This window comes from Podarcis melisellensis (assembly GCF_964234715.1).
Source record: "Podarcis melisellensis genome assembly, chromosome: 13".
NCBI lineage: Eukaryota > Metazoa > Chordata > Lepidosauria > Squamata > Lacertidae > Podarcis > Podarcis melisellensis.
Genome location: NC_138545.1, coordinates 31,968,757 through 31,979,789, shown reverse-complemented (window position 1 = coordinate 31,979,789; position 11,033 = coordinate 31,968,757). Strand labels below are relative to the sequence as shown.

Below are 11,033 nucleotides of genomic sequence, written 5' to 3'. Positions count from 1 at the left end.
TCACCAACGATGAAGAGCATCTCGACAACGATGTCGCTGACGATGGTGCTGCGGGCGGCCGCCAAGCTATCCTCCGTGTCGGTGAAGCAGACGTTGTACGGAACGGTCACAGCCACATAGAAAGTGGCCAGGAGGATGAGCCAGTCCCACAGGGCCTTGAAGATGCTGTAGTGGAGGAGGATGAAGCGCGATTTCTGCACCGAGGCCACTTTGTACTCTGGCACGGAGGGCTTGTTCTCAAAGACGTTCTGGAGGGCGCAGGAAACAAGAAAACCCTTTTGAGCACCCCACACCTTAGATCCTGGCGCCACAGGTGGGTGGGTGTGTGTGACAAGACCTTTGTCACGCAAGGGTCACATTCCCCTTGCAGGCATCCCTTTGGGAGCTGTGTGCTAGTAGTGGGCACGGGCTCCAGAATCAGTGCAACTCATCAAGGCTGTAAGCCCTGCAGGTTGGACAATGGCTGATACACTGCCTCTGCACATGGAGGCTTCATTTAGTTATCCTGGAAATTCTGATCAGCTAAATAGCTGTGGGAGGTGCAGTGGAATCTATGTATGTGGTTTGCAAACTCAGGGCCTACCTTTAATCCCAACTTGGAATAGGGGACCCATATTATCACCAGCACCAAATTCACAACCATATACATCTTTCTCCTTTTCCTCTGTGTGTTCCCTCCCAACTCTTCCTCCCCTTAAAAAACAACAACAATCCTACAACCTTGAGACAAAAGAAGAAAATGATGATGGGTCCCCACCCGAAGTTGGGGCTTGTGGGTCAGGACCCACCAGTGATCTATGCCTGCATCAGAGAGACACAGAGAAGCCTTGAGCAATGCCAAAAGAATGCCAATAGTGCAGATCGCAAGCTACAGTCATACCTTGGATCCCAAACGCCTTGGTACTCAGACATTTTGGCTCCCGAATGCCGCAAACCGGAAATGAGTGTTCCGGTTTGCAAATGTTCTTTGGAAGCTGAATGTCCGACAGTGCTTCCGCGGCTTCCGATTGGCTGCAGGAGCTTCCTGCAGCCAATCAGAAGCCACGCTTGGGTTTCCGAACGTTTTGGAAGTTGAATGGACTTCCGGAACAGATTCCGTTCAACTTCCAATCTACGACTGTATTGTACAAAATTCTGTCTTCTCTTACTGCTTTGCTTTCCAAATAGTAGCCAGTTCTGGAAATCAGAAGCCTTTGTGCCTTCCCCCTATACAGTACTTTGCACTGTCTTTACCCATTGGGATAATCCTTTGCGATCCTTTTGGGATCACTTTGTTTGTAGGCATATTCCTCCCCCCCCCAAAAAAAGCTCCTTAGGACACACACACACACTCCATCCCAAGTGTGGATGAGGAATAGGAAGCCAGACTCCTGCAAGGCTTGGCAACCATTATCAGCTTTGTGTTAAGTAAAGTCTCTGGATTTGCTCGTGGCAGGGAAGGGGTTTGTTTTGACCCAGCCTGTATCTGGATTGTATGGTTTGCAAGAGCAGCTGCTGTGGCTGCTGTTCAACACTGTCTCCCCTGCAGACTGCCAGCCCCCAACCACTACCACCCTCCTTCCCTCAAACAGACCAAAGCCCTTTAATCTGCCCATTGGCAGGAGGGGGCATGGGGAACAGCTGTCAAGGCATATAGAGCATCAGAGGAAAAGAACAGAGGTCTTGGCTGGTAAGGGGTGGGCTCGCAATAGGGTTGGCATTTGCAGCTACTGCCAACCCCCCCACCCTACACCACCCCTAATATGCACAGGTAACAAACTTCACTAAGTCCTGCAGCAAAATCAAGCAAACAGCTCTCACATAAACAATCTAGGAACCAGCTTAAAAACCCGACGACTGGTTTCAAAATCAGAACAAGCCGCAAATCAAACAGGCCTCTCTCCCCAAAGCAGAAGACCATTGCCTGCGCTGCTTATGTAACGTAAGAAAGAGTCTTGAAATAGACTAAGACTGAGCAGATGCCATATATTTAAAATATGTCCCCCCCCCAATACTGGGAACTGTAGTTCTGCTGGTGGTAAGAATGTGCTTTAAATGTAAGGTGTGTGCAAAACCTTATGTAGAATGCACAGCAACTACTGCCTTACTGCACCCCAGTGTAACAGTGGATTAGGCAGCACCAAGAGCGGCAGTAATAAAACAAGCCAATTCTCTCTTTGCCTTTTGCAACCCGGCAATAAAGACATCAGACCCCAGCCTTAGTCCTCGGTCCACCAAGTAAGTGACCCTACGAGATGTGGGTTCACACTCACTCTCTCCCTGCTGTGAAACAAATAATCTGTGTTGAGTCTCAAGATTGGGTTCCACCTGTTACACTTCACCTTAACAAGACTTTGTCCTAGACCTTGTGGTTTTACACTGCAGAACAGAGCATCTCTGAGCATGCCTAGAGCTCTTTCTCTTCGTCTCAGGGGTGGGGAAACTGTGGCCTTCCAGGGGTTGCTAGGTGACTACAGCTCACTTCACCCCTGGTCATTGGCCATGCTGACTTGGGGGGGGGGTGTTTGGGAGTCCAACAGTATTTGGAGGGCCACAGATTACCCAACCGCTATGGTACAGAAATAGCTTGGATGGCAGCAGTGGCCAGTGACATAGGCAAAAATGGATGAAGCAATTTCATTTTACCTTCATTAAGCACTCAGCTATACAGCTGCAAATAAAACAATTTAAGTGTGTTGTAAGGTGCATTATACAAATGTGGCACTAGGTGACGATGGTGAGCTATAGCAAATTCAATATATATTTTTTTAAAAAAATTAAAAACGGATTTTCACAACTTTTTTTTATATGTGTGTAGATTCCACCTAAATAGGATAGTTTCTAGACACACCCACACCCCTTCATCCAGGAAAACATTATTCACTATCAGAATTCAAGGACATATTCCAGCCAGGCAAGAACACTCAAGGAGGGCGTGAAGAAATGCAGTTGAGGGGGCATGGCCTGGGGAGAGAGGTGTGGCCTGAAGAGAGTCCCAAGGGCCTGAGAGAGAGAGGCATGAAGGTACTCATTTGGTCCCCAGCCCAGCCCCACCTCTGCTGCAGCCAATCCAGCTCCTGGGTGTATATACTTCCTGATAGATCCGAGTCCCTGCATCACTTTCTATTATGATGCAATACCACACACATTTTTAAATCCAGAGTGAGCAACCTCAGAGTCAGGGGCCCTTCCAGCCTCTCCATCTGGTGCTTGAAACTCTCTCCAGACCACATCCCTCTCACTGCCCTTACTTCACTTCCCCCAGGTGTTTTGACCTGGCTGGAAAGGGTCCTTGAACTCTATGCCTCTTGCATTACCATAAAACCATAGAGTTGGAAGGGACCCCGAGGGCCATCTAGTCTAGGGTTAACAGATGTCCCCGGTTCCCGGGGATAGTCCCCGGATTTGCAAATCTGTCCCTGGACAAATTCCATCCCCAGAATGTCCCCAGATTTGCACATCTGTCCCTGGGAAACGTGGCAGCGGCAGCCTCGGCAGCCCGGAGCCAGCCTGGTAGCACAGTTGGCTCTGGCTGGCTTCAGGAGCTGCTTGCTGCTCACTGCCACCGCCACTGCCAAAGGGAAACCGGGGACATCTGGTGGTACAGATCTCCTGCCCCCTTCCCCCTTTGTTTTGACAGATCGGGGGAGGCTTGGGAGTCGTAGGCAGGTGGCCGTTGCCCAGGAGGGGTGCAAGGCGCACGGTTTCTCTGCCAGGCAAGGTGCAAAGCCCTTCTTTTGCACCCAGTGAAACATAAATGCACAGAGTTTTTTTAAAACTGGGCAACGGCGCACTGCACACCCGTGACTCCCAAGCCTTCCCCGGCCTCCTGCCCACTTCCCCCTTTGTTTTGACTGATCGGGGAGGCTCAGAAGTCGCAGACAGGCGGCAGTTGCCCATTTTTAAAAAAACTCTGCACATGTATGTTTCACAGGGTGCGAAAGAAGGGCTTTGCACATTGCCTGGCAGAGAAACTGCACGCCTTGCGCCCCCCCCCAGCAACAGCTGCCCACCCGCAACTCCTGAGCCTCCACTGATCTGTCAAAACAAAGGGGGAAGGGGGCAGGAGATCAGGGAAGGCTCGAGAGTCATGGGCCGGCGGTTGCCCAGTTTTAAAAAAACTCTGCGCATTTATGTTTCACAGGGTGCGAAAGAAGGGTTTTGCACCTTTATACAATATGCATGTGTGCTTGGGCCCAGGGTCTTTTGCCTCACCATCCCCACTACTGACTCCCTGTTGCTACTCAGCTTCAAAAAAAAAAGAGTGTCCCCCGGATTCATTGAAAAAAATCTGGTAACCATAATCTAGTCCAACCCCATGCAATACAGGGATCTCAGCTAAAGCATCTATGGCAGGTGGCCATCCAACCTCTGCTTAAAAACCTCCATGGAAGGAGAGTCCACCCCCAATCGTGGGAATCTGTTCCGCTGCGGAACAGCTCTTACTGCCAGAAAGTTCTTCCTGATGTTTAGTTGGAATCTCTAACAAAACTCCACAAGGCCCCAAATCAGGCAGTGGGCAGTCCTTGCCTCGTTTTGCTCTGCCTGGGCTGCTCTTTGCTGCTCTGAGTCTTGAGGACACCCGCCTGTTGGGTTGCACTCACTGCTGGAAGAAATCGCAGAGCTGCCTCGCAGGGTGACCCTCAGCAAAGGCATTAATGGCCTTCAAAGTGATGGGCTTAATGCTATTAACACTGCAAGCGCCTGGCGGCTGCCCAAAATCATATCTGTGGGCTGCACATCTCTAGGGTTTTTTGCTCTGCTAAGAGAGAGCACGTGAATAACCCCACAACACCATCTGTTAATCCACAGAAAATTTTTTTAAGCCTCTAAGGGCCCCTCCAGAACGGTTTTTCGTGAGAGTGCACTATTGCAATTAACGCAATAATAACAGTGGCTATTGTGCAATGCTTCCTCAACGCAACTGCACCATTGCCACCTGGTGGGGCAGCCTTGCACTGTAGGATACACCATGGTGTAGAGGTTAGAGTGTCAGACTAGGGCCTGGGAGACCAGAGTTCAAATTCCCACTCAGCCGTGAAGCTCACTGGATGACCTTGGGCCAGGCCTCTCGGCCTAATCTACCTCATAGGGTTGTTGTGAGGAGAACATGAAGAGGGTGGGAAGCTATTCCCTTCCCAGAGTTACAATTTCCACAGTCGTTTAGCAGTCCGTCTTCCCAAGGAACTCTAGGAATTGTTGCCCTGTGAGGAGAATGGGGGGGGGGGTCTCCTAAGAAACTCTCAGCACTCTTAGCAAACTACAGATCCCATAATTCTCTGAGGGAAGCCGCGGCAACATAGTGCTTTAAATGTATGGCGTTGTGGCCTCAGTCTTTTCCATGCACACCCATCCTTAAGAGGTCCCTCGTTCAGAACGGAACAATGGCCTCTCAGAATAAGGTGTTTGTGGGGAGCAAGGACAGAGGTTGTATGCCTGCCAGTATGCAGACAGTTGCATAGTTAGGGCCGCAAGGATTAACCAGTCACCACCATCCCCTCCTCAACGGGCAAAACAAGCAAATCATCTTTACGCTGTTGATCTTCATCTCTGTCCGTTCCTTCTTGCTGAATTGGCTGGCGAGGTGGTGCAATGCTGTGCGGCCTTGCTTCCTGGCTGCCCGCAGATGGGAGCTCCCTGCCTTCTTACAGCGGTGCTTTTCTGGAAGAAGAAAAAGAGTGGGACAGGTCAGGCTCAAAATTCCCATCTTAGAGAGGGAACACCTTGTTTTATGTGGATTCTGACATTGCCGTGCTGTATCCATCCCCCCTGGCTTTCCTTCCTGTTCCTGCTTCTCAGGCTCCAAGCTGAAATGCTGACCTCAGAATCATATGTGTGGTTGGGGGGGGGAACAAATGTGGCAGTTAGTTGCCTCTTTGGGGCAAACTCTTCTAGCCATGGATGCGATTCTGTGGAGTGTTGACAAACCTGTCAGCTATAGGGTACTCATAAGCAAGGCAGTTTCGAAAGCGAAGTGCTAGGTTGGCTGCAGGTATCTAACCATAGGAAAAGAGCTAGATGGAACCTTGTGGGCTGATTCCGTCCAATAGGCTGTTAATGACAGAAAGTCGGATTACGTCACTCTGAATACCCTGCAACATGCTAGATGCAACAAGCAGTGAGCCAGCATGTGATATCACCTCCAGCTCATTCTGTTGGGACACAGAGCCCTGACATGATGACACAGTAAAGCAGGTGGAAGAGGAGAGGTGTGGAGAGGCCAGACAAAGGCCTGCGAATAGAGGGGTGTCTTGTTTGTCATCCTTTGCCCCCCCCCAGGAAACACGCCAAACTAAACCTTCTGTAGCCGGGAACCAGGTGTGTGGATGCACCTGAATAGGATCCAGCTATGGGCAACTTGAAGAAGCTCCATCAACCTTAAAAGCAAGCCCATAAAAGCAAGTCTAGAGTGATAGAGAATGTGTTCCAGGAACACCCTCTTCACTGTGAGATATTTTTATTGGGGGGGGGCATGTGATCTGTGACTTTGTTTGGGCCCTGGCTGAGAGCCAGGATGAATGAGTGGAAGTCGAAAGCTCTTATGTAGGGAGGTGTGTTTACAACAAGAAGGAACTTTTATCGTGCCCTTTTTCTAAATTTGTTGTTGTTTCTGCACATTGCTTGGAAATACGTTTTCATATTAAGCGGTACCGAAACAGTCTGAATAGAATAATAATATTTTTTTAAAAAAAAATCTTTCCCGAAGCTATTTTGGTCAAAGAATTACCCGCCCTGTTCTGTAGTGATGGAACATCTCTGGATGTAAGGATAGTGATGACCTTAATCTAAGAACAGCTGCTCTTCTAACCCCATGGAGTCTTCCTCAGCTAATCCAAACAAACGCTTCTACAGCTTGCTTTCAGTCCAACAGTGATGAAGGAAAACCTCACAGGAATCTCAAGCAGCCTTCCAAAAGGGTCTTCCTACTTCCTATTCATGGGAATTCTTTCCGGCAGCAGTTTGAGCAAGGGCCAGCCATCGGACGCCTGGGGGACCCTGACTGCAACAGCAACTCTTTCCCCACTTGCAATACCCAGCGACAGTTGCCTCCCAAAGCGGAGGCAGAACCTGGAACGAGGACGGAGACTGCAGCTCCCATCACCCATCACCAAGGACCATGCAGCTAGACTGCTGGCAGCTGGAGTTCCAACAATACTGGGAAGGCCGCAGGTTCTTGCTGAAAGGGGGTGAGCATCTCCTGTGCAGGGATAAAGGTAAAGGGACCCCTGACCATTAGGTCCACTCGTGGTCGACTCTGGGGTTGCGGTGCGCATCTCGCTTTATTGGCCGAGGGAGCCGGCGTACAGCTTCCGGGTCACGTGGCCAGCATGACTAAGCCGCTTCTGGCAAACCAGAGCAGCGCACGGAAATGCTGTTGCCTTCCCGCTGGAGTGGTACCTATTTATCTACTTGCACTTTGACATGCTTTCAAACTGCTAGGTTGGCAGGAGCAGGGACCGAGCAACAGGAGCTCACCCCGTCGCAGGGATTTGAACCGCCGACCTTCTGATCAGCAAGTCCTAGGCTCTGTGGTTTAACCCACAGCGCCACCCGTGTCCCTTGGTGCAGGCATAGACTATGCCTTTCCCTTTGAGAGAGAGATATGCATGCACACATCCCAGACGAAGCCTTGCAGAGTGGGGAAGGAGATGCCCAAACCAGCTTGGAGCCAACGGCTGCTCTCTTAAGGCGTACCCCTCGCTCGGTGTGTTCTTCTGCCAAGGAGCACTGCCGCCCCACCCATCTGCTCTATCCTGGGTCTCAAGACCCTGTTTCTGGAGCCCAGCCTGCCTCCCCCACCAAGGCCTCACCCTCCTTCTTTTCACTCGACTGGCTCTTTCCATGGCTCTCGGTGATGTCCTTGAAGGAGAAGAGAAAAAGGACCACCTCGCCTTTCTCGTTCTTGATAGGTACGATGTCCAGCAGGCACCAGAAGGCTGTTCCTGCACCAGGGAGAAAAGGGACAGAGCAGCATCACCATTTGCACCGAGGAGGAACGACAGCAGCCCCTGCCATGCTCATCTCTGCAATCCCCACAAACACCTCCCTTGCTTCCTCAGGAGTATCTGAAGCTTCGGCAGCTTCAACCAGAACCAACCCCATAGAATTTTGCCTGGATAGCTCAGTTGGTTAGAGTGTGGTGCTGATAACGCCAAGGTTGCAGTTTCGATCCCCGTATGGGACAGTTGCAGATTCCCGCATTGCAGAGACCCTTCCAACTCTACAATTCTATGATTCTATTACCGTAATTTCTTCCTGGTGGTTTCCTTCAAATGTGCCTTCATGCTTAAACTGCCCGTGATCAGCTTAGAATGGCTCTACGTTTTGGATGCTGCTTCTTACAATGAAAAAGCAGCCTGCACATGCTCAAAGGCACTCTGTGCAAGTTTTTTGGGGGGAAGGGGGAATAAATTGTTTCCTTCTTGGCAGTGGGCACAGGAAGATACTTTGCACATGCTCAAAAGCGCTTGTAAAACAAAAAAGGACACCAACCCTATAGAAATGCCCTCCTATTGGCTTGATCACAGCTGCTATGATGTGACCCAAATGAGGTTGAGGAGGAAGGTGTAGCAATCGCACATCTGGTGCCTGGGCTTGAGAGGGACTATCAGGGATCAACAAACGTTTTCAGCAGGGGGCCGGTCCACTGTCCCTCAGACCTTATGGGGGGCTGGACTATATTTTGAAAAAAATAATGAAAGCATTCCTATGCCCCACAAATAACCCAGAGATGCATTTTAAATAAAAGGACACATTCTACTCATGTAAAAACACGCTGATTCCTGGACTGTCCGAAGTCCGGATTTAGAAGGCGATTGGGACGGATTCAGCCCCCAGGCCTTAGTTTGCCTACCCATGGACTATATGGTGCAGTAGCAGCTTTAAAAAGTTAACACTCAAGTCTCAAGCTGATGTTGAAAGAGAATCAGTGAATGCCACAACACATCTGAACAAATGCTTCCAAGAAGCGACAGTAAATATCAATAGCCAAAAAGCTGTAAGATCAGCGTAAAAACAGCAACACCATTCTAGCAGATTAGAATAGCATTTGTATGAGAAACCATGAGAGTGCAAGAGGGATAAAACTAGAAACTACTAATAATGCCCATTTCATCAGCACTATTCAGATCTTTTCTAGCCTGGGGATATGGTTCTTACACTAGTTTTACTTTTTGATATTCCTCTGATGAGGACATTTGTTGAAATGTGCTGGATGATTAATTTTTATAAATACATCCTTTGGCAGCTGCTTGAGAATGACCTCTCTTTTCTTCTGTTTGGGCTATTTTAGGAGGATCGTTGTTGTGTTTTTAAAATGCAGCGGCAGCTAAGCCTTATTTGCTTAAGTAAATATAGGTAAAACGTAATAATAATATTAATATTTCCTTGTGAGTGCGACTCACATCTTTTCTAGAATGGAAGTATGGTTCTTGTTCGCTGCCATTTGTCCATTGGTATTTGACGTCTAGCCATAACACTGCAAGTGATAGGTTACGTGGTGGCCTAGCCTCTAGCCTTCAGCAGCTGAGAAAGCTGTTATTTATTATCTGGTGGCAGGCAGCTGACAACCTCACAGAACCCAGGTTTAGACAGAGAAAAGGGCTGCCATGAAAAAAACAACTCTCCCTCTCTCCATATCCCCACGCACTCCAAATGTAGCATCTAGAACAAGCACCACACTCTTTGCACCTGAAAGAATTGGAAGAGCTAAATGTGGAGGTAGTTTCAGAAGTTTGCCAAGCTCAAGCTGTTTTAACAGGCGATATGAAACAGTCTGCTTCGGTGGTACGATCCACAACAGTGGAAGATCTAACTCCCAAACAAATCGCCTGCTGCCAGCACCACCAGAGAAGAAGCTATGGTGGTGGGTCCTGGGTCCTGAAATGATCTCACAGAGCTCTCATGAGATCTTGTGAGGCTCTTGCCACAGCTACCCAGAAGCCACTTCCCTGGAGCTGCCACATGTGCCTCTTCAACCCCCTTCTGGCACTGACATTGAAGGCGTGGCAGTGGCTTCCAGCAAGATCTCACGAGAGTTCCACAAGATCTCGCTGGAAACCAGAAGCCGCTGCAGCAGCAGCCATGCAGCCCCGGTAAACGAGGCTTTGGCAGCAGGGCAGAACCTTCCCATTTATCTTCAATCGCTGAAACAGGATGGGCAGCACCTGTGTAAGGGGTTTGTTGCTGAAAAACAACAACAGCCCAGCATCTTAAACCATGTCCAGGAGAAAAATGCCAATGGAACCCTGGAGCTATGAGACACCCACCCCTCACTGAGGAAGCGAGTGTCTCTCTGGACACATTATTTCCCTTGGGCTCTCCAGAGAACCCAGGACCCCAGCATTGTCCGCTGTGCACCAACAGCACTTCATCAATCTGTACCAAAGAAACCCAAATTCTACAATGTGTATAAATGACACAAACCAGCCTATTCTAAGAATAAATTAACAACTTAAGAAAAACCCAGCTAGTCCAGTAGCCTGTTCTCACAGGGACCAATCAGCTGCCTATGGGAAGCCAGGGAGAAGGATCTGAATGAAGCACTCTTCCCCACCAAGTGATGCCCAGCAACCCTCAGACCCTGAGCTTAAATTGTGCTTAGCTCAACTCTGGCTTTTTTAGATTTCACACTCTTTTAAGCCTGTCCACAGCTGGCCCAATACATTATGGCCACAGCAAAAAAAAAACAAAAACAAAAACAATTGCCGTCAACCAAGCACTATCAAAAAAGGAGCCAGCACTGATGCAACCTCAGCAGAGTCACCAGTGGTTCAGGATGTGAAGTGTCCTAACCACAAAGCAAAATCCCGACAGTGTCCAAGCAGCCCGTGTCTCTAGGGCAGGGGGCATTTTTCACACCAGGGGCCATGTTTCCTTTTGGGCAACCTTCCACAGTGATGGGCAGGGCCAGAGAGCTGATATCAGGAGCAGTTGTCAGGAACAGGTCGGCAATGCCACACACAGCGTCAGTGCACTTAGCTCTTTACAGTGGTACCTTGGTTCTCAAACTTAATCCATTCTGGAAGTCCGTTCCAAAACCAAAGCGTTCCAAA

General features: G+C 49.3%; 1 protein-coding gene across 2 annotated transcripts in view; it reads right to left on the bottom strand.

The window, feature by feature from the left end:
- Positions 1-11,033, bottom strand: part of KCNH4 (potassium voltage-gated channel subfamily H member 4) — a 51,242-nt gene that overhangs the window by 25,835 nt on the left and 14,374 nt on the right. For both annotated transcript variants that reach the window (XM_081885580.1, XM_081885581.1), the window contains exons 3-5: positions 7,791-7,922; positions 5,513-5,640; positions 5-248 (exon numbers count right to left, since the gene is read on the bottom strand). In XM_081885580.1, the coding sequence (XP_081741706.1) occupies positions 5-248; positions 5,513-5,640; positions 7,791-7,922 (504 nt within the window). The remainder of the gene's footprint in view (positions 1-4; positions 249-5,512; positions 5,641-7,790; positions 7,923-11,033) is intronic.